This window comes from Echinops telfairi, unplaced genomic scaffold, assembly GCF_000313985.2.
Source record: "Echinops telfairi isolate 266 unplaced genomic scaffold, ASM31398v2 ScPeMD7_5592;HRSCAF=6446, whole genome shotgun sequence".
Lineage (NCBI taxonomy): Eukaryota > Metazoa > Chordata > Mammalia > Afrosoricida > Tenrecidae > Echinops > Echinops telfairi.
In genome coordinates, this window is record NW_022109491.1 from 28,441,314 (window position 1) to 28,464,343 (window position 23,030).

General features: G+C 51.3%; 4 protein-coding genes across 5 annotated transcripts in view; 3 read left to right on the forward strand and 1 right to left on the reverse strand.

Moving 5' to 3' along the window:
- Window positions 1-410: 410 nt before the first annotated feature.
- Window positions 411-984, forward strand: CUNH20orf141 (chromosome unknown C20orf141 homolog). The gene is made up of 2 exons (XM_045295535.1): window positions 411-676; window positions 753-984. The coding sequence occupies exons 1-2, from the start codon at window positions 411-413 to the stop codon at window positions 982-984; spliced, it is 498 nt and encodes a 165-aa protein (XP_045151470.1).
- A 686-nt stretch (window positions 985-1,670) lies between these two features.
- TMEM239 (transmembrane protein 239) lies at window positions 1,671-2,186 on the forward strand. Its single transcript, XM_004697880.2, has one exon. It carries the CDS (start codon window positions 1,671-1,673, stop codon window positions 2,166-2,168), a length of 498 nt encoding a protein of 165 aa, XP_004697937.2. The 3' UTR covers window positions 2,169-2,186.
- Window positions 2,187-15,705: 13,519 nt separating this feature from the next.
- On the reverse strand, window positions 15,706-19,422 carry PCED1A (PC-esterase domain containing 1A). The gene is given in 10 exon segments (XM_004697879.1): window positions 15,706-15,893; window positions 15,896-15,931; window positions 16,214-16,494; window positions 17,826-17,921; window positions 17,923-18,044; window positions 18,151-18,177; window positions 18,179-18,290; window positions 18,402-18,643; window positions 18,752-18,831; window positions 19,308-19,422. Coding segments are annotated over 10 exon segments (1,299 nt in total).
- A 736-nt stretch (window positions 19,423-20,158) lies between these two features.
- VPS16 (VPS16 core subunit of CORVET and HOPS complexes) overlaps window positions 20,159-23,030 on the forward strand; it is a 26,363-nt gene continuing 23,491 nt past the window's right edge. For both annotated transcript variants that reach the window (XM_004697877.4, XM_045295285.1), the window contains exon 1: window positions 20,159-20,259. In XM_004697877.4, the coding sequence (XP_004697934.1) occupies window positions 20,207-20,259 (53 nt within the window). In that variant the 5' untranslated portion in view covers window positions 20,159-20,206. The remainder of the gene's footprint in view (window positions 20,260-23,030) is intronic.

The following is a 23,030-nucleotide window of genomic DNA, read 5'->3' on the forward strand; positions in this document are numbered from 1 at the left end:
TGCCTTCCTGGGAACTCGGATCTCCCAGAGACGTAGCAAAGCATGACTGGTGAGTCTTAGTTCTCAGAAACCACTGACATTAAGCCAAGATGCCCCCAGCTGCCAGCCCCGCCCCCCTCCCTGCCCCAGCTGCTTATGAGGCCAGAAGCAGGCAGCAGGCTCCACCTGGCAACAAGTCACAATGCCCCAGCTGCCCAGTCCCAGTCGCAGAAGGGTTGGCCCAAAGTGGGAGGAGGTGAGGAGGGAGGTTGGTGGGTAGGTATGGGGGAAGGGAAGGTTTATGCCCCATTCAAGCCCAATTCCTCATTTTCAGAATTCATCTTTGAGCGCCTGCTGGGACCCTCTCCCCTCTCAAGCCTGACCCCTGATACTGCCTCCCGGCTCTCGCCCTGCTCCCTTCAAATCCCTCCATGACCCGGCTCTACTTCTCCAGGCCCCAAACACTGGCAAGTCTGATCCCAATCCCCACCAGAGGCCTGGAGGCTGGAGAGGGGTCAGGTAGCCCAGAGGACCCAAGTGTGTCCCTCTGGGGTCCTGGCCTGGCCCAGCTCCTGGACAGTGCTTTAGGGCTGGCGGTGCTGGGGCTGACCGCTCGGACGGTCCTTTTCACGATCAAACCAGCGCTGCTGCTGCTGCTGCTCCTAGTCAGTTTCCTCTCCTTTGACCTGCTTTGTGGGTAAGTGGGCCGATGGTCTGGCAGGTGAGTAGACACATGTGGGCCAGTGGTCAACCCCTCCCATTTCTCTGTGCAGGCCCCAAGCTCCCACCCTGGCACAGCACAGGCTCCTCGCAGGGGGCCAGAGTCGGGGGGCCGGCGAAGGTCCAGGACACCAGGAGTCCCTGCTTCTGCCCCTGGTCACAAGACCAGTCAGCCTCCAAGATGCACTGCTCCTGCTGGTGTCCAGCCTGGGGCTGCTGCTGTGGGCTCACGGCGTGCCCCTGCTCCTGCTAGGCCTGGCTTTCTGCCTCCACCCTTGGGTCTGAGGCCCCTCCCCAACCACTGGCTATCTTCCTGAAATATACTGGCCACTCTGTTTCCTCAAGTCTCCATCCTTCCTTTGTGGGGTGGGCAGGTGTGGGGGGGTATCTGAACCTCCAGGAACCCCTGATCCTACCACTTGGGCAGTGGGTCACCTGGGTCTGCTCTGGGGGCCCAGCCAGGGAAGGGAAGGTGTGAGGAGAGACAGGGAGCCCAGGTGGGAAGGCGACTGTGATCTCACCCTGCGGGTGGGGAATGGCCATTCTGGCCTCCTCTGTGGTTCCAGAGAGGGAGGGCCTGGGGAGGAAAGACTTGTGAGAAGAGTGGGCTGGGGCTGGCAGCCAGGCAGCAGGGAAGGGCTTCCCACAGGAAGCATCCACACCTGCATCCCAGGACTCCTCGGACTCTCCTGCCAGCCTGGAGGGGTTGCAGTGGCTGCTCTCTTGGCCGGGCCCCACCCCAGTCCGGGTCACAATAGGGCTCCTCTGGGGAGGGTGGGAGTGGACAAGAGTGGGGAGCTCGGATCGGCCTGCCAGGATGTCCTGGGTGCTGTAGGAAGCAAGATGACCTAGTGACTCTGCTCAGAGGTAAGTCCCAGCTACCAGCTGGCAGCCCCACCCCAACCACACTGGTGCCTTCCTGAGCCCTGCACCCCCACCTGCCTCTGCTGGCCTGTTCCCGCAACTGCCCCATGCCATGCCCCCCTACCCTCTCCCCAGGTGCGCCCACCGTGATGCAGCAGCCTCGAATGGACACAGATGCCATCGGTGCTGGCGAGGGGCTGCAGCCTGTGGCGCCCTGGTCAGCCTGGGTCTCCAGGCAGGGCTGGGTGCGCTGGTGGGTGTGCCATGTGCCCCGCAGCTGGGCCCGGTGGTGGGCCACATCGGGCTGGCGGCAACCTTTGCAGCGCATGCTGTGGGGCTTTGAGGGAGTGCTCTACCTGCTGCTGGCTCTGATGCTGTGCCACGCACTCTTCACCACGGGCTCCTACCTGCTCAGCTCCCTGTGGCCCGTGGCTGCTGCCGCCTGGCGCCACCTGCTGCCGGCCCTCCTGCTACTGGTGCTCAGCGCCCTGCCTGCCATGCTCTTCACCACCTCCTTCCTGTTGCTCTTCTCCACACTGCTGAGCCTCGTGGGCCTCCTCGCCTCCATGTCCCACCCCGACCAAGCTCAGGACTTGGACCAATAGAAGGCAACCCCACCCCCACTGCCTGTGTCTGTTGAGCCCAGGCCTAGGACCCGAGGCCTGGGGAGAGGGAGGGCAGCGGGACTAGGACTTTGCAGCTTGAGCAGGCCCCTGCACCCCTGGCTGTTAGCACAGGCTGGGGCTCCTGACAGTGTTTCTGGATCCGACAGCACAGACCGGCCTGACGCCTGGGCACCTCCCACAAGTTGACACTGCAGGTACCTGGTGTGGGGGGTGGTGGTGGAGGGTTTTGGACAGGAGGGTGTAGGGAGAGAAGGCTTCATTAGGACAGGACCTGGCCAAGCCACTGAAGGCACCCACGTGAACGTGGTGATGCTACTGGCAACGGGCAGCATTTTCTTCTGGCGATTTGCTCAGCTGGCACAACCCAGACCTCCCTGGACTTGCCACTTCCCTCCACTAGCCCCTCTCCCCACTGTCAGGGGTCCCACAGATTAGGAGACAGATTTGTTGACAAAAGACCATGAGAACTCAGTGAAAGCCCCCACAACACCTCCACTCACCTTCTAGACCTTTCCAAGCAGGCATCCCCTGCAGCCATGGGTTTTGGAGATGGGCTAACCGGGGTTGGCCTGGTGAGGTTCCCAGAGAGTAGTGACCCCCAATGTCTGTTGCTGACAAATGAGTAAGTCTCCCCTCACCAGCCACACACTGTGCGAAGTTGCCCTGGTCGTCCGCTGAGCCTCAGGGCTCGAGGGGGGTGGGGGGTGGGGTGGGAGGCCGGGGGTCCTGTCATTGTGTCACCTTGGATTGTCAGAGCTATGAAAGCCGCTGTCCAGCTGGGGGGTGGGGTGGGGGTGGGGGGGGCCCGCCTTAGCAGGGGGTGGTTGTGTGTCTGTCTGAAGTGCTTGATAAAGACCAGAAAACTGTCAGAGGTTGTTTTGAACATGCAGAACCGATCTGTAGGCTCGGAAAGTCTGTTAACCCTGAAAGCTCTCAAAAAAGCCGGCAGCTTCCTAGCCCGTCAGTAAAACGCTGTCCTAGATAGGACTCTGGCCCTCAGATAAGGGGGTGGGTGGGACAAGGGGTGAAAGGCTGCCGTGTGCTATGAAATCTCAAATTGTGCAGATGTGAAACTCTGCTGGTTGTGAAATACTTGGGTCTGGGGCTCGGTGCCAGGAGATGCTTGTGCAGCTGTACAAGTAGGGAAAGCCAGGCCCTGGTTCCCAAAGCTGAGCCAGCAAGCTGCTGGCAGCTCCCAGGGGGCCTTGGGAGTTACATTCCTTGGTACCCTGACACAGCTCCTAGCCCCTTCAATCACAAGATCGAGTGACTCGTTAACAAGGAAGGCACATGATAAGACAACTTTCCCTACAGCTAAAACCCGCTTGCTTGACCCTACCCACTCCTGACCCTTACCCAGACTTTGACTCAGAAATGATCCCCAATCTCTGTCCTCCCCTCCAATCCCTCCTTTTCCCCAGCCTCAGCCTGGTCCTGATCCTCATTATATATATAATCCTAAAATCCTTGCTTCTCACTCAGCTCTAGACCCAAGGTTCCTTGCTGCCGCAACCCCCCACCGACCTCCGTCCCTAAGTACTCTGGCCTTAGAGAAAAGTCCCCAGGACTCTGCTGACCTGACTCATCTTTTTCCAGATGGATTTGCTGTGGAAACTTGTAAGCCTGCATACCCTTGGTTCGAAGCAAACGAATGGCACAGCCCTTCCGTCTCATTTCCTTGTAGCTCTTCCTGAAATGTGGCCAGGTCGTGAGGGTGAGGCAGGACACGGAGGTGGTACAGTTTTGTGGTCAGCGTGGCCTTTGGTGTATTAGCAGAGGCTGGGCTCAAAGCCCAGCCCTGGCACTTTCCAGCCCCATGACCTTGGAGGAAATGGCTAAAGTTCTTTGAACTTCAGTTTCTTCGTGGGTAAGACAAAGTGAAAATACCTGTCTCAGGGCTCCTGTGGGTGGGACCCCTGGCACCTGGGTGAATATCTGGCTCCTAGGACCACAGATTGAAGGTATGGTGTTACTATCTCATTTTAGAGATGAGAAATCAGGCTCAGGATAGCCAATGGCAAGTGGCAAAGTCAGACCATGGTAACAAGACACTAAAGAGAAGCCACAGAGGCTACAACATTATTAAAGACCCCCTGGCCTCTCACTACCTGCTTTCATGAGTCCTGTCAAGGATGACAGGGGTGGCAAGGTCATGAGTCAATCCAGTCTAGATGGCTGGTGAGATGAAGCTCCAGGTCTGAGGTGGTTAGGGTGGAGACCAGGGCCATTTGGATTTGGGAGAAAGGACCCAGGTCCTTTCTTTGACGCAGGTCAGCCACATTTGGGAGCGAGAAGAAGGCGTCTCTCTTCTCCCCTGAAATATACAAGGGGGCTTCAAAAAGTTAATAAAAAATTTAATAGAAAGATAATGGAAAATTTCCACTAACTTCTTGAAGCCCCCTAGGAGAGTTGGTGGTGCAGTGGGTTACACATCAAGCTGTTAGGCACAAGGTCAGCAGTTTGAAACCACTGGGCACTGAAGAGAGAGAGAGAGAGAGAGAAAGGCTTCCTACTCCCATACAGAGTTACAGTTTTGGACACTCAGAGGGACAGTCCTGCCCTGTCCTATAGGGTCGCTATAAGTCAGACTGGACTCAATGGGGATTTTTGAGTTTTTGAGTATACCACCTATTCTTCTACCCTGCGGATAAAGGACTAGGTGAGGTAGCCACACAGACTGGAGAGCCAATACTTACCCTGTGACCCAGCAACCCAACCAAACGCTTTCAGAGGTCCATGGGTCTTTTGCCTCAAGGTATGATCCCAGGACCAACAACCACATAGGCATCACCTGGGAGCTCCTTGGAAATGCAGGGTCTCAGGTCCTACCCTGTACCTGCTGAACCAGGACCTACCTCCTAAACAAGATTCCCAAGGAACGACTGTGCACGCGGGCACTTGAGAAGCAGTGCACAAGGGTGTGTATTTGAGAATGGGCACTGCCCTTGTACTGCTGCTGGTGGGGAGATGGCGTAAGACATGGTGGATATGCGCCATGGAGAGGAGGCAGCAGATCAAAACGCCACACGAATAGATCTTAACGAAGGAGGTGTGCAATCCCTTTTTGTACACATCTAACATCCATTCCAGCAAAATAAGGGACTTGTTTTTGTTTGCACAAAAACAAAAGGTAGAACGGAATGGCCAAGGGGAGGAACAGGCTAGTGACTAAAGTAAGAGACCACACAGAGAGGAACAGAATCAAACACAATGCCGGAAATTCCTTTCCAGGCAGACCAAGTCATTTAGAGCTAAACACTTGAAAAAAGCAAGTCTGAGATGAAGTGCGGATCTGCTGGCATGAGAGGTTCTAAGCCGGTTCTGTTTGGGCCAAGAAGGAAGGGCTGTCCCCCCTTTGGCCTGTGGAGCCTGGGCAGCTGGGTCCTCTGGAGGGCCCCCTCCGACCCACCCTGCTCTGATGGGGATTTGGTGAGCGCAGGCTTCCAGCAACCCACGTGGCCTGGCCAGAAACATAACCCATAACCGGGGTCAGGCAGAGAATACAGAGATAACAGAGGCTAGGACTGCTTAGCAAGGGGCTCTTCTCGGGCCACACACATGGGGGGCAGGGAGGGCATCTAGAAGAGGAATTGCCCCGGAGGATAGCCCCCTCCTCCCCCAACCCCAGGAACAAGAGTTAATTAAGAGCAGCCACGCAGCGTCAGGAGGACGCTTGGAAGGGGGAGAGGGTGCTTAGCAGCCACCCCAAGGCAGGCGAGGGGAGTGGTCACGGAGAGGGGAATTTGAGTGCGCAGGCCTGGAAAGGCAGAAGCCGAGCAAGGTCTGGGGCGGGGGCAGTGGACCTGACAGCAGTCATCCGCCACGCCACCCGGGGAGGACAGAGGAAGGGTGGGCCTTGGAGCAGTGTGGGGGAGGTGGCCTGCAGCCAGTACGGCCGCCCGAGGGGGTGCTGTGGGGTGTGGGACGCGGGGAGGGGCCACGGAGAGGCAAAGGGGCCTCTTCGGGCTGAGAGTGGGCAGCAGTTATATTGGGGTCAGAGGCAAGTCGAGGTTGGGCGATCCCTGCAGGGCACCCCAACAGAGTCCCAGGGTACTGAGGACGCCCTCCCCCAGGCTTAGATGTCTAGGAGAGGGGCTGCAGGTTGACCATAGGGGCAAGGCAAGGGGTAAGGGCCTGAGCCCGGGAAAATAATTCCAGACTCTTCCTGGGGTGGAAAACCTTTGAGGACCCTCGCCACCTTGGAGTCTCATCCTGCGATCGCCCACCGCACAGGAACTCCGGCGACGGGTGCTGCAAAGTCCGCGCCCTGGCGGCCAGCTCTAGCCATAGCAACGAGAACCGGGCTCAGGAAGACAGATGTGAGCCATATCCACAAGCCTGACCTGAGCCCTCCGCACACAGATCCCAAATCTCTGACCTAAGTCCCCAATCCGTGTACTCAGCCCCTCTCCAATACTAGAGACCCGAAAGCAGAGCTCAGAGAATCTTGGGAAAAGAAGGGTCCAAGCTAACAGGCTTATGTGTGTCCCCCCACCTCACTCTCCCCCAAACTCCCAGCTATACTCAGGGTCTTCCAGGTTGTAATCTTTATGAAAGCAGACAGCCTCATCTTCCTCCCTAAGAGGGGATGGTGAATTCGAACCACCAACCTTGGAGTTAGTAGGCCAGCCCCTATCTCAGAGTGCGATGGTGGCCCAGGTCAAGCCCCAGGCCGCTAATCCCATTGCTCCAGGAGTAGCTAGCTAATTTTGTGAGGTGGAGAAGTTATTTCTCATTCTGACCCAACACCTCCATCTACATTCTGGAACTAACCCCTTGCTGCCTTTATACTGGTCCCTAATCTTTCAAATATTTTCCATGTTAAAAAATAAAGGGATTTGATCAAGCATTTGTGGCGTCTATCCTATTTTCTGACCTGTGTTTTCCAATGTCTAATACAACAACAAAAAAACACTGTCACCAAATTTTAAAACTGACATGTGATCTTGTATCTGAGGGGGCCTCAAAACATTCCTGAAAAAATCCATTTATCTTCATCTTTTAATTCTATGAACTTTTTGATGCCTTCTCATACTTGCAAAGAATTTGTAACATGTATGAAAGTCATGGGTCTCTAGATGGAAAGAAACCCCACTGAGTTAGTTTATTGTGCCAACCTGGCTGATAAACACATGTGGGGTTAATTGAAGGGCGGAGAGATAAATGGGTCCGTGAGCCTCGCCTTTCTAGTTCTCGGGTCTCTTGCTTTGTGATGATCGCACCAGGTTGCAGCTGCCTTAGAAGTTCAGCTGGCAAGGCTGACTTCCTACAAGACATCCCCAAGGAGAAGCCACATGGACCTACCCCGATGCAGCCCTGGGTGCTGGAGCACCCGTGTGGAGACCTCTGCCAGTGCTGAAGATGCTTACAGGTTCACTGACTTGGCTTTCCTCCTGCAGTCGGCGGTGTCATTGTGTGTTTTGTGAAATGGAGGAGGACTTTGTGGATTGGTGTTGGACATATGGGTTGATGTTGGACTTGTGGGTTTGGGCAGCACTGGGTTGGGATATGTTTTCTTGATGCACACTTAATCTATATATAAAACTCTCTTATTCATGAGTTTCTGTGGATTTGTTTCTCTAAAGTACCCAGACTAACACATTATGGTAACTTGGGAGTGGGGTACTAGAGAAACAAATCATAAGATAGAGAGTAGATGTTTGTTTGACCTCTCCTTCATGGACGTTTTTCTTCTTTGTCTAGCCAGAGGTCAGATAAAACCACACTATTTACTTGGTTGCTTTCTGGGGAAAATATGGGAAGTAGGGAAATAGAAAGTTTGTAAGCCCACTTGATTTCAGCCATTAAAATTTGATCTCTAGATGGGTTTAGGCTACATCTGCAAAGAAAGATATGCCCCGTCCAGTGCTTTGAAGTACTCAGGAACCAGTAGTCTTTGTCAGAAGCTGGAAAAAGTCTGGGACCATGAAGAAAACTCCTCTCTGGGACTAAATGTTAAAGGGAGCCTGAGAGCAGGCTGAAATGCTTGCTAGGTGACCACCTGAATCTGCTTGTTGAGTGGAAGTGGGAGAAATACAGCAATAAAGAGACGGGTTGAGTTTGGCCACTGACACCTGTGGACTTGGTATACAGGGGAAAAAGGAGAAGACGAGAGCGGGTTGACTGGTCTAAAGTTCATGACCTAGCACAAGGGGCCTAGGCTTGTTGAGTATTGGTGAGAGCCTATGGTCTAAAGACAAGGTGACCAATGGGCATCCTGTGGAGGTTGAGTGAGGCAGCCCACATTGAGTTGACCAGAACCCGACCAGGTGGAGATTTTTGAGCCTGTGAACTGGTACATATTGTTGCTGACTTCATGGATGGCCTGTCCGGATCTGACTTTGCTTATGGATGCAGACTTTACAAGGTTCCAGCTGGAATGAAGACTCTTCATGTCGAAAAATGATAGTCTTCTCAGAGAACTGGGTTGATGTAATAGATAAATTGGATACTCAAAATTGGGGGGGATACAGGCATAAAGTGGTTGGCTTACAAACTTTTATAGGTGGGGGAACACATTCACAGGATTATAGGATTAAGGTGTAGGTGTTACTTAATTGCAATCGTGAAGCTAAAGAATGATGTACAGGTGCCAGGTTGGCAAAGGGTGGATTGAGTTAGTTTATTGTGCTAACCTGGCTGATAAACACATGTGGGGTTAATTGAAGGGTGGAGGGATAAATGGGTCCGTGAGTCTCGCCTTTCTAGTTCCCGGGTCTCTTGCTTTGTGATGGTCGCACCAGGTTGCAGCTGCCTTAGAAGTTCCCTACTTCAGCTGGCAAGGCTGACTTCCTGCAAGACATCCCTGAGGAGAAGCCACATGGACCTACCCCAATGCAGCCCTGAGTGCTGGAGCACCTGTGTGGAGACCCCTGCCAGCTCTGAGATGCTTACAGGTTCACTGACTTGGCTTTCCTCCTGCAGTCGGCATCATTGTGTGTGTTTTATGAGGTGGAGGAGGACTTTGTGGACTGGTGGATTGGTGTTGGACATATGGGTTAATGTTGGACTTGTGGGTTTGGGCAGCACTGGGTTGGGATGTTCTCTTGATGTGCACTTACCCTTCATATAAAACTCTCTCTTACACATTAGTTTCTGTGGATTTGTTTCTCTAAAGTACCCAGACTAACACACCCACAAATCTGAAAACTGGATGTTATCAGGATAGGTTCTCTTGTGTTCTTCATTGTGTGTGTGTGTGTTCTTTATTGTAATGTACAAAGTAGGATTTCCACACAATGGCACATGAATTGTTATTCACAGATACCATTTTGTCCTGCTTTGAAAGGAACTGCTTAATGTTCTACCATGAAGAAGTTTACTGTACACTTTCATTAGTGAACCTTTATCCAGAGAAATTCTTTTCCATTCCTTGTTTGTTTATTGATAACACTGCTTCTGCTACATTTATTGTGAGGATTATTTGGTTAATCTGCTTTATTCTGTGTATGGAGTGTCTTAGGCTGGGTTCTCCACAGAAGGAAAACAAGTGAAGTTTGTAGACAGCAGTTTTATTATGGAAGCAGGCCACATCACCTAGGAAACTCCCTTTCAATTTGATTGGCTACTTATCGTAGATCTGATTATGGGGGAATGACCACATTGTAGCTGCCAAACCACTGAGAATCATGGCCCAGCTGAGTTACACACAACCTTAACCATGACATAGGGTGAGTTAATTTTTGTTTCCCTTACTGTCACACCAATTTGCATAGCTAGGAGAAAAATATACATTCTGGTTTCTTTTTGAGATATAATTCACAGACACTTTACATACAAGTAAAATGCACAGATCTCCACAATGAAACTTTACACAAACATTCATGCACACACACACCACCTGGAATGAAAAGATAATGGAAGTCACAGATATAAATCACACACACACACACACACAACCACTGTTCTGATCTCTCGCAACATAGATCAGCTTTTTCTATCACCATACATTTTCTATTTTTGAAATCATGCAAATTGTTGGGTTGTGCCTGGCTTCTTTCGATGTTGTCTGTGAGAATTATCAATGTTGTTGTACGTCAGCAGTGTTCGTATTAGTGTGTACCATTTCGTTGTATATATAGATCATACTTTATCCATTCTCCTGTTGGTAGACATTTGGGCTCTTTTAAGCTTTTAGCTATTATAAAGCTTCTATGAATATTCTCATTTAAGTCTTTGAATAACAGATATATTCATTTCTCTTGAAGTAGAACTGTTGGTTTGCAACCAACCAAAAATCAAACTTACTGCCACTGAGTCAATTCCAACTCACAGTAACCCCATAGGGCAGAGTGGATCTGCTCTAGGGTTTTCAAGGCTGAACGTTCTAGTGGCCACAGCTTTTTCTAGGGGTGTGGCTGGTGGGTTTGAATCACCAATTTGGGGCTAACATCTGTCTGAGCACTTAATCACTGTTTGGCTGCTAACCAAAAAGTTGACAGTTTAAACCTACCAGCAAGTTGACAGTTCAAACCTAGGAGCCACTCTGTAAGAGATGTAGCAATTTAGCTTCCATTAAGATTACAGCCTCAAAGACCCCCCCGGGACAGTTCTTCTGTCTTAGAGGGTCACAATGAGTCCAAACAGTCAAGGGCAACAGAGGATGGGTTATAAACACCCAACTTTAGTAGATGTTGACCAATAATTTCCGAAGTAAGTATGCCATCTAACTTCTATTTAGGGTTGCTGCTCTCGCCAGGTTTATCCGATAAGGGGCTTGCTTTTCTGTTTCTCACTTTGCTTAGCTGGTTTGTGAAAGAAGGAAATATTTTTTTCTATAACACCTTCAAATCGCACAACCTCTTTCCTTTCGAAAACCTGGAACACAAAGTTGGTTTCATATTTTAAAAAATTCAGGTAGGGAGTGTGCGAGAACAGGAAAGAGACAGAAGGGAAAGAAAAAAAATTTTTTTAATTCAGGTAATTTATCATACGATAAAAAATTGAAAACTACATGATCAATGTGATAGATGCAGAAAAGGTTTTTGACAATTCCAATATCCATTGCTTATTAAAAAAAAACTCAACAAAATAGGAATAGAAATAAAATTCCTCAACTTGATAGTGGGCATTTGTGATAAACCTACAACTAACATTCAATGATGAAAAAACAGAGTACTTGCTAAAATCAGTAACAGTTTCCACTCTGACCATTTCTCTTCGACACTGTGTTGGAGGTTCTAGCCAATGTAAGAAGGCAAGAAATAAAAACAAAGGGCTTGGCGATTGGAATGCAAGAAGCAAAACTATTTATCCACAGGCAACTTGAGATCCAACGAGCTCTATGAGGAACCTACTAACCCTAATAAGGGACTTTAGCAAGGTACAGGATACAAGGTCAATATATAAAAATCTGCCAATTGCATTTCTTGAGCCCTGGTGGTGTGGTGGGGTAAGTAATTGCCTCCTAACCCAAAGGTTGGTGGTTTGAAGCCACCAGTCACTGGAAGGGAGAAAGACGAAGCAGTTGGCTTCCATTAAGGTGCAGGGCTTTGGAATCCCTGTGGGGCAGTTCTACTCTGTCCTATAGGGTTGCTATGAGTCGGAATCAGTTCATTGGCAGCGGGTTTGGTTATTTCATTTTAAATCAAACCCACTTCCACTTGGGTCAATTCTGATTCATCGTGACTCTATATAGACTTCTGAGACTACACATTTTATGGGCGCAGTCAGCCACATCTTTCTCCCACGCAGCACCTGGTGGGCTTGGGCCACCGAACTTGTGGTTAACAAGCACCCTGATGCCTAGCCCACAGCACCACCAGGTGCTACATAAATAGAAATAAAAATGTTTTACATTAACAAAAACATATGAGACAAGGCTATATCTGACAGAAGATATGACAGCATCCTTGAAAATATTCCTGAAGTAGTTAAATAAATGGAGAAATACACTTTGCTCCAGAGTTGGAAGACTCAATCTTGTCTGTCAAAACCCCTCAAATTGGTCTATATAGTTAAAAAAAAATCACAATAAAACCCCAGCAAGCATTTTGGTAGAATTATCAAACTGTGACTAAAACTGACATGAAAATGTCAGGGCTGTAGAATAGCCAAAGCAGCTGTAATTAAACACCAACAACAACAAACTGAAGGGCTAATTCTACTTCATGTCAACGCGATCGGAGAAGCACAGAAGAAAGATGGGCCTGAGGCAGGACAAACAGATCAAGGGGACGGGGTAGCCAGTCCAGACACACGTTGATGCACAAAAGGAGGGCTACTTGTGGACAACGGTAAACAGAAAGTGTGTGGAGAGAGGAACTGGGGAGAATAAGCTAACAGAAGACAGGTTATCTACTTTAGTGAGGAAATTTCCAGTTAGATAACAATTTTAGGAGGGAAGTGGGGGAGTGACTCCTCTAATTTTCTTCCTTTAAAGACATATCCCCCCCAACCCCACCCCTGGCAAATTAAGGCTGGCCATCAGAACTGAAGCCATCAGAAAAGTTATGCCTTTCAGGACTAGCTTGCTGTGACAAAGGAAAATTACTGGGGCTACTCCTCAAGAACTGTCCTTTCACGAGAGGAAGTCTATGCAAGGCTATCTTAGTAAATGATTTTTCTCGGTCGTCAAATAGGAATCGGGGCTAATTGAGGGCTAATTAGTTTGCAAAGTTCTGTAGGGTTAGTTGGCAAGTACACGCCGCCAAGGGAAAGCAAAGGCCAGGAGACCCTTTCACAAAGTACTCTGGAGATGTGCACGGCTCCTGGTCCCCTGGTTCTGAGTGCAATCAGGAAGGGAGGAGTTGCTGAGCCTCAGGTTTCAGTGTGCGGTGCCGTAAGCTTATATGCTAGCAAATAGATTCGACCTTCGTTCTGTTATGTTAGCTTTCACAATTATGAAGGGAAACCTCTTGGACCATTTTAAAGGGATGTAGGAAAGTGTTAGAAAGAGGAGAGGGCGGAGTGCTACAATATAGTTACAAAACCTCACTGTGGACGATGAGAGTCCTCAACCACAGTGGGCGAAGAATTCAGAAATGCAGAAGTGAAAGAATGGCGATCTTGGGGGTCAGCAGGTGGCAGGGTCTAAGTTCTGGACGTAGAGCAGGGTTTGAGGGCAAAGGAAAAGCTGGGAAAGGCTGGGTGGGGGAAGGTGGAAGGAATTCTTGCAGAATGGCAAGCAACAGAAGGGAACCCACTGAGGCTGAGTAGCTGGTATTACTTTTCCTGCAAACCAGATCAGGTGTGCAATTTGTTTCAGCCACACGGAGAAGCCTGCAAGTCAGAGAGGCAGAAGCACCCAGTCAGAGAAAAGGGTTCTGAGAAAGAAAAGCTGAAGGGAATGGGCCAAAGTGGATGCAGCTAAGGATAGGTTTTTGTTCACTGTAAGAAAACAAAGAAACAAAGATTTTGCAAAAATACAAGACTATCTGAAACCCTAGCTCACTAACAAAAGCTCTTTCATTTTTGTCTATTCCCTTCTATGCTTTGTCTACACCTGAGCCAGGCTTATCTGGCATTGTGCTGGCGCCTCTGTACATAGTGGTACCCGATTTTCAATCACCCTGGCCAGGTTGCGCTGCCAACTTCAGCTGTCTGTACCCATTTCCTCTGCACCAAAACCAAAGCACCCAACCCGTTGCTGTCCATTTTGATTCACTGTAACCCTATACGACAAAGTAGAACTGCTCTATTGGCTCACCAAGGCTGTGATTTTTATGGAAGCAAGACAGCCATACCGTCTCCCTGCTGAGCAGCTGCTGAGCTCAGAGGTTGTGCTTTAGGTAGGAGGCTAGCACTTCCCACTGTCACCAGGACTCCTTCCCGGTGTCCAGGGACGTCAATCTAACAGGCTCCTTTCATTGGCAGTTTGTAGATTGCTAACAAGGATCACCACTTGCCCAGCTTATTCCTGCTACCTTCACTGTAAGATTGTCTTGGTCAAAATTCTCAATGACAAGTGTGAAGAGTCAATGCAAAAAGCTCCAACCCTCTCTTCCTCTTTAAAATGATGTAATGGGCCTCTGTGTGACCTTATTTTCCTGCCGCTCCCACCCCACCTTCCACTGTTGATGCTCTTGAGACCCTAGGGTCTTAAACCTATGGTCAGGCCCACTTGACAAATCCAAAACCTCTTACCACCCCCTACCCTTCTCCTTCAGCTCCCCCACTGCCTCCTCTGCAAATCTGGAATTTACTTTGCTCCCTTTGCACATTCTACCTATCAAATAACGGATTATCGGACTAGTCTTCCATGTGGGCTCGAGAGCTTGTTTAGTTCCAACTGGTTATGAAGCCTACTGCCACCCTGTCCTTCAGGGTTGCTATGAGCCGACACTCACTCAACGGCAGTGAGTGAGTAATGTGTCAAACACAACAATTGTGAGGATGGTGCAGGACTGGGCAGTGTTTCATTATATTGTGCGTGGGGCTGCTGACTTAGAACCATGGCACCTAAACAATAAATGTGCTCAGATTGTGCAGGCCACGGTATGTCCAGGTGCACGTGGACACTGACTGTAGAAAAGAATGCATGAGATTGGAAGATGGAGGTTAAGAACTAGCCAGACCCCAAATTCCATGTGAAATGTCAGAGGATGCCAGCCTCTAACAACTGAAGGGTCAGTAGGTGCAATTGTACGGTTATAAGATATAAAGATCATAGTAAAGGCATAGAGAATAGGAGAGATAGGAGAGAGAATAAAATAAAGGAGTCAGACACATTTTATGGTAGCCTGCTCACCTCAGCTCCTCTTGGTGGTGGAGGTGGGAGAAGGGAGAGGGTCTTTACTAACTTGGGATATTTATAGGTAGCTGTAAGCCATGCATATTTAGTAGTTACATATGCCACAAGATGGGTGATAACTACAGTAACGTCCCTGAGCTCACAGATGAGGAAACTTAATACCTGCATTGGGGGAAGGTATGAGGGGCTGGGCGACACAGTGGGAGGAGACAGCAGCTGATGTCTGCTTCTATAGGGAAATAACATCAACCATGTGCTCACTTGAAGGCAGCATAGCTGTTAGGGAAGAATCTGTGGGAATGATATTTAAAGCAGGATAATATACTTGGACTTTATCTCTAACTTACCAAGTGGTAATGTTCCAGATTCCCTCTGTTATAAATTAGGGAATATAGTCCTAGTCATATTTCCCTCGGTGATAGTTTCCCACAATGAAACACTGACCATTTTAACTCAGTTCTTGATTTTTCCAAACCTCAAAGAGCGGTGAACAGCAGAGCTCTGTTTTTGGCAGACACCGAATGTTGTGGTGAGTGTGGAAACGGGTGTGGGAAGCAGCATTGAAGATGCCCCCAGTGGTTTCTACACCGCGAGGGGTCAAAGGTCCAGGGGTGCGGAGAGACCAAAGAAACCTTCCAACTCTTAAGACTGGGGTTTGGGAGACTCATTCCTTCACTCAGGAAGATGCCACTCTGTTCTTCCATGTCTTTATTGGTGACAGCCTTGGACTAGTACAGCGCTGGGCACAGCAGACGCTGAGGCCCAGGACCTGCGGCGGAAGGCTGGCCCTGCAGAGCCATTGGCAAATCCTGCCCAGACTCCAGTCTATCCAGGGCATGTCCCTGAATGAGCAGGAAGCCGTCTGTCCAGCTTGAATGTGTAGATCAGTCTGTCTGAGTGTCTGGGCCGCTGCCTGCAGGGTCCCTCCATTCTTGGCACAGAATAGGGGCCGCTGGGAAAACAGCAGGGCATGCCCCGGTGGACCGCTGGGCCCCAGTGCTGACCATGGGGCTAGGGCCGGGCACAAAGTTCACTCCAGGGCCACATCCTACAAAAGCACCAGCTGTTATCAGAGGGGACTTTTGGGCAGTTCCCTCAGGCTAAAGTGTCCCCATCTGTGCACTGAGGTGCCCACATCCCCAACTCCAGACCAAGACACCGTCTGAGCAGCAGTGAACAGATTAACAAGGCTGCAGAAGCCATTCCAGACCGGAGAAGACCGTTGTTAAGCCCAAGCCTGGGGGCACTGGGACAGCACATCACTGAGCCTCCCTGCTCACTGGCTGGGGAGAGGGTGAAGGGGATGCTGCGAGAGGCTGGGAGCACCTATCTAGGTGAGGTGGCATCAAAAAGTCCTCCACAGAATTACAACACAGGAAGAATTCATGGGGTGGGAAGGGTTGGCCTGGGGAACATGGGGGATCCTAGGGCGGTGGTGGGAACAAGAAGGGTGGCAAAGGCTGAGGAAGGGGACAGGGAAAGGATATGGGAGTGGGTACGGGAGAGGGCACCATTGGGTGCAAGGCCAGCTGCTCCCTGAAGTCTGGATGCTGCCTACGGAATCTCTGGAATGGATGGTCCGCCTGTGGCCAGTCCTCAGTCCATGGGGCTGGGAACAGGATAGTTATTTCAAGCAGGCTGGGGAAGCCAGGGGTCCCCATCACTCCAGTTCCAAATCTCCCTGAGATTGGGGCCACCTTTTATCCGTGTTCCTTTCATTTCAGGCCAAGCCCCCTCCTGCCTCTCTGCTAAGTCTCAGATCTACCTTCATTCTGACCTCTGGCTCTTTCCAAAACCTGTTCCATCTTCCCAGCACCTGTCTCTTTAACACTATTCCTTGGCCAGCTCCATCCATCTCATGGGTCAGTTGCCTTCTCTCTTCAAAAGAAGAAGGCCCTGACCTCTCCCACTCCTACAAGTCAGTGCCCCCTTTGCCTTCCAAATGTCCACACAGTGTATTTTGCCTGGATTCTTCTGCATCTTCTTTTAGTCCAGTGGTTCCCAATCTTCCTAAGGCCGTGGCCCTTTAATACAGTTCCTCATGTTGTGGTGACCCCCCCAACCATAAAATTATTTTCGTTGCTACTTCATAACTGTAATTTTGCTACTGTTATGAATCGGCCAACCCCTGTGAAAGGGTTGCTCGACCCCCCAAAGGGGTTGCAACCCGCTGTTTTAGCCTTTTTCTACTTCCTTGACATGTCTTGCTATGGATAGCCACGTGCCAAATGGTTGACCAGGGTTCCTTCCCAATGCACTTGGGACATGGCCCATGGCCCATGGCCTCTGCATGTTGTACGTGCCCTCCTGCTTCTCGTGTATCCCCCTCTTCCCCTCTAACTCCTGTGACCATGTTCTGCTCTCCGCTCCCTGGTCGTGCCAGAGCCTTCAGATTCGGTGCCCTGAGAGCCACTGCTGTCCCCCCCTTGGTGTTTCCCCAGGAACTCCCAGGGACCTGGGCTAACCAAGCTAGGCCCAATGCACCAGAGCACAAGTCATGGTGCCACTCTGCTCAACAGCCTTGCAGCCAGCTGCCTTCCCTCGTTCCCTACCGAGGTACAGCCTCCTTTCTTGCACAGCCAGGGGGCTTCCTGACTGCTGCCACAGCCCACTGAGATTACTTGCCTCCAATTGTCGTAAGACCTGTGCCTGCCCAGAACTCCCTTTGCTTTCCTGTTTGTGCCTCGCCCCTCTCCTCCCTCCCCGGCCCCGACCAAGGAAGAGCTCTTTGGAGACGTTCATTCATGTACATGGTGGGGGACTAGAAGGCTAGATCATAAGATCTTAAAGGAGTTTCTGAAAGAGTAGTCAAGGGCCACCAATGGTCCTTAGAGGGGGACCTCCGCTCTTTGTAAAGGTAACTGTAGACCTCTGGCTTTGGGCACTGCACTCTTAAGGCTCTCTTCACAGGACTCGCCTCCTGCTTTGTGGCAGGGCTCACCAGGGGGCAGTTCTGCTTTGGCAGCTCCATACCCCAGGCATCAGACACGTGAGATAGAAGGTGAAAGAGGTGACGGTGAGTATGTTGGTCCCAGTGGAGGAGCTGCGTGCCGGAAATGAAAGTGGAGGTCCAGGACATCAAAGCAGTGGTCGCTGGCCAGCATGGCACTATAGAAGTTCCCTTCAACTACATCTAGTTGCAGAGAGCCCGCCAGGGGCTGGAGCTGAGTAAGGAAGTGTGGTAGCTAAGAGCAGAAGCAAGCAGGGTGGGGAGGGAGGGTCCCCAACCCGGCAGCCAGTTACCCCCCTCCCCAGGCTCTGGTCACCTGCCTCCGGCAACAGGAAGTCCCTTGTGATGCTCTTCCCCCAGAGGCATCACCATGTTCCACACCAGCAGGTAGGAGTCTGGCAACATCCGGTCCAGATGCAGGAACACCCGCTTCAGGTTCTCCTGGTAGCGGCAGTATCTTTTGGGCAAACGCGCAAGGTGGGGAGAACCCCAAGGGTGGGTAGTCTTGGGAGCCAGACCTCCACCTTCCCACCTTCCAGAGCCTCCACCCTCCTCTCCCACCCCCAAGCTGGAGAGGTCCCAGAGGCAGGAGTTGATAATCACCAGGTGTGGGGTGGGTCCACATGTCAGTTCCTCCAGGACGTCCTCCAGGTACTTGGGGTAAACCCAGGTGAGGAAATGGAAGCGAACAAGGTGGTGGCTGTTGCCCGAGCAGAACTGGCGGACTTTGCAGTACCATGTTCCATTGTACAGCTCGCCCATCTGGCCCCCAGCCACCAGTTGGTCCTGTTCAAAGCTCAGCTCCGCGTGTCCCTTACACCCCACCCCCCAAGCTGCTCAGAGTCCTTCCAGGAAAGAAGACCCTTCCAGGCAGGGGTCTTTGCCCGCCCACTGCCGACTTGGCCACCGGTCTTCCCTCACTTTGGCTTTCAGCTGGGCTGCTGTGATCAGTGAGTCTTTCTGGAGCAGGGGCACCAAGTCCTTACAGACAGCCCGCTGGACTGTAGGGAGACAGAGACCACCAGCCCGGGCAGACCCCTCCCTACGGCAGTTCCTCCAAGTCCACACCTCCCATCCTTCCAAGACAGGGCTCCCTAACCCCAACTCCTGTGCAGTGTTGACAGAGGTAGGCGACTAGAAAAGTCCAGCACTGACGCTGTTCCGTCCAACTCTGGCCTCACTTTCGAATTAGCAAGCCAAACCACCAGGTAGACAGACCACACGATTAGCAGCTCCCTCCAGGGGATTTATGGGGTACTGCCAGTTTGGGAGAAAAATGCTGAGCGAGAATGGGGTAGAGCATACACAAGCGATCTATTGGGATAGCTATGGTCCAGCAAAAGAATACAAAGCCCATTAGAGCAGGGCAGCGTAGCAGGTGGAAGAAACTCCGAGATGGAAATGAAAAGGTCCAGATACCGAAGTGAATAAGCGGCAGATGCAGGACTATAAAGGATGGCATTAAAGGGTCACTCGCCGGATTCGCCCAAAATGACCATGAACTTGTTGTGGAGCAGCTGTTGGACTTGCGAGGCCTGTAGGTGGACCACGGCGCTTGGCAGTGGGCAGCGAGGCTCCAGACCGAAGACCATACCGCTGCCACGACAAGGACGAGCGGGGTGGGGGGGGGGGGGTCACTACACTGTGTGAGGATTGGAGCTCAGGACAGGGTAGTCCCAGAGCTACAGGAAGGAGGTGGTGGCAGCAAGGTGGGGCCCCAGATGGCGCTGGCATGGGAATGGGGAATATATCGCCCAGGGGGTGCCTCCTGATGCCGAGGGGGCGCTGTCCGCAGGGCACCGCCCTGAGCCCGGCCACGTGCCCGCCGCCAGCTCGCGCATGCGCGGGTTTGAAGGCGCCCATTACCGCGTCCTGGGGCGCCACGCCCATATCGGGGACCAGGGCCGGGCTGTCCGCCTTGTACCTCGCCCGCGACAAGTTCCCGGCTAAGCATCACGGCTCCGTGTCGCAAAACCCCTCTCCCCGCTGGGCCCGTGCGTCCCCATTAGCCGTCGGGGCGTAGCCCGTCGTCGCGGCTGCCCCGACGGCGCTTCGGGCCTCGGACTGCGCAGCCGCGGGCTCACAGGTCCTACTTCCGGCCACCCGTGCCCCGCTCTGCGCGTCCCCCCCAGAGCACAACGGGGCGCAGAGATGACAGGGATGGAGCCGCCGCGGGGGGCAGCCAGGGCCAGGCCCATCCTAGCGTGCGGAAGGGCGCGCGGCGGCGACCAAGAACCATTGCCCGTACTAGTGATGGCGGTGGCGGCGACCTGGTCACGTGAGTAGGCCGGGCGGAAGCGGAAGCGGGCGCGGCGGCTCGTGCTCGGGTTACGCCGGCGCCTGCCTGTCGCTGCCCCGCTAGCTCCCGCAGCAGCCATGGACTGCTACACGGCCAACTGGAACCCGCTTGGGGACTCTGCCTTCTACCGGTGAGCCGCCCCGCCCGTCCACGCCCGCCTCAGCCCGCTCGCTCTCCGGCTCGAGGCTCCGGGCGCCGCCGGCGGCACGCGCCCTGGTCACTCCAGGCGCTTGCGGCCGCCCCACGGCTGCCGGGATCCCGGCACTTGCCGAGCGCAAAGACGCCCGTGGGCTGGGAGCCGGGCTTGCCTCTCCTCCAGAGAAGGAGACTGAGGCAGGCACCGTGGTGCTTGTACATTGGTAGGGGCAGAGCGCAGTCCCAAAGCCCTGATCGGTCAGCCGCCGGAAGAATGCTCACGGTGACAGCAGGTGCTCAGGCTCCTGCGGTTCGAGTGCTATTGAAGTTGGATCACCTTGAGAGTTGGGGAGGGGTGGGAGTGGGGGGTGGTTGCCCACCCTGGGCAGGATAGCACCAAGGTTGGAAGAAAGAATCCAGTCGTCAGCGTACTACTTAGGGGTACAAGTGAAGACCCTTGCCTAGGGGCAGCCAGCCCTTCCCTGAGAGTGGTAGCGAGCCCTAAATCACGCATCATTCCAAAGTGTCAATCAATTGGCCAGTGGACCCAGATTAGGGTTTTCAATGGCATTATTTCTTTTCAGGATGAAGTACAAACTCCTTGTGGAACATGTTGGTCTTTGTAACCTCATCTTCCCCTCTCCTACCCACAGAATACCTGTGTCCCAGCTGCAGAGAATTCTATGGCCCCAACACATGTTTTGTGTTTCCCAGCTCCACATTCCTTCTGCGGGGACTGTCATTGCTAGTCGGTGTCTTGCTCATGCTTCCTAAAACTTTCCCTGTTCCTCTCCAGGAGGCCTTACAGGACTCAATATGTTATAAATGCCACTTAAACCAAAAACCAAACACACAGCTACCTTTACCCCTCGCCCCAAAGATCCTCAAACTCACTGCCATTATGTCCATTTGGACTCATTGAGACCCTATAGGACAGACTAGAACTGCCCTTGTGGGGTCCCAAGACTCTATAAGCTAAATCGTTAATGGGATACACCCCATCTTTCTCCTTCAGAGTGACTGGTAGATTCAAACTGCTGACCTGGAGGTTAGCAGCCCAGTGCATAACCCACAATGCTACCCCCAAAATGCTCACTGTCCAAGTCAATTCTGACTCATAGCCATCTACAGGGCAAAGTAGAACTGGTCCTTAGAGTTTCCAAGACTAAATCCTTATGGGCACAAACAGCTTCAACTTTTTTTACATGGAGGGGCTGATGGGTTTGAACTGCTGACCCTACTTTGGAGTCAATTTCAACTCATAGTGACCCTATAGGACAGTAAAACTGCCTTTTGGGATTTTCAAGGCTGTAAATCTTATTCGAGTAGAACGCCTCATATTTCTCATGTGGAGTGACTGGTAGAATTGAACTGCTGACCTTGAGGTTAGCAGCCCAAAGCATAACCCACTCTTCTACCAGGGCCCCTGTATTTAGAAGAGTGGCTGTTATTTTCTCGTCCCACTGACCACACCCACTCTCCATGACATCGTCCACTGCTTGCTTGGCTCCCTGAATAGCAGACAGGGAAGAGCCTCCCTTCTCTCCTAGAAATGCTTTCTTTGATTATGAACAATTCCAAATGTGCAGCACAATACAGAATAGTTAGCACAGTAGAATCAATACCCCTTAGCTATCATCTAAGTATAATTATTACTGTGTTGCTGTATTTTTGAAGTTTTGGAGAAGTTTGTTCTTTTAAATAATTTTATTGGGGCCCATTCAATTCTTATCATAATCCATATATCCATCCATTGTGTCAAGCACATTTGTACATTTGTTGCCATCATCATTCTCAAACCATTTTCTTTCTATTTGAACCCTTAGTATCAGCTTCTCATTTTCCCCTCCCTCCCTACCCCCCCTCTCATGAATCCTTGATAATTTATAAATTATTATTTTGTCATATCTTACATTATCTGACGTCTCCCTTCACTCACTTTTCTGTTGTCCATCCCCCAGGGAGCAGCTTATATGTAGATCCTTGTGATTGGTTCCCCCTTTCTACCCCACCTTCTCTCCACCCTCCCAGTAGTGCCTCTCTCACCACTGGTCCTGAGGGGTTCATCTGTCCTGGATTCCCTGTGTTTCTGGTTCCTATCTGGTTCCAGTGTACATGCTCTGGTCTAGCCGGATTTGTAAGGTAGAATTGGGATCATGATAGTGGGAGGGAGGAAGCATTAAAGAACTAGAGGACTTCTGCCACGAAAAACACGCTTCATAAACTATTTTTAACTTTAATAGGCTAAGTCTCCAGGCAGATACCCAAAATGACATTCCCCTCACGGTCCGCCAGCTCTGGAGGACCTGCCCCCTGCCTCCCACAGTTACATCTCGGTAGAACAAGCTCCCTCGCCATGACAGCTCTTTGCACAGCTGGAAGCTCATGTACATTACTAATTTCTACAAATAAACATTTAGAAAAAGTAAAAAAAAAAAAAAGAACTAGAGGAAAGTTATGTTTCATCGTTACTACCTCTCACCCTGACTGGCTGGTCTCCTCCCCGATCTTCTTAAAAAAAAAAAATCCTTTTATTGGGGGCTCGTACAACTCTATCACAATCCATACATACATACATCCATTGTGTCAAGCAGTTTTGTACATTTGTTTCCAGCCACTATATATTTTGATAGCTCGGTACCATCAGCTTTCTTCACCACATTTGCTTATGTACCCATTTGTCTTCAGCGATCATGACGGGAAGGTGAGCATCATGGAATGCCAGTTTAATAGAACAGAGTGTTCTTGCATTGAGGGAGTACTTGA

What these genes read in the sequence shown, in the direction of transcription:
- CUNH20orf141 (XM_045295535.1), top strand. Translation starts at nt 411, where the DNA reads ATGACCCGGCTCTACTTCTCCAGGCCCCAAACACTGGCAAGTCTGATC. An exon ending in TCCTTTGACCTGCTTTGTGG is followed by an intron (nt 677 to 752) that starts GTAAGTGGGCCG and finishes TTCTCTGTGCAG; the next exon opens with GCCCCAAGCTCCCACCCTGG.
- TMEM239 (XM_004697880.2), top strand. Translation starts at nt 1,671, where the DNA reads ATGCCATGCCCCCCTACCCTCTCCCCAGGTGCGCCCACCGTGATGCAG.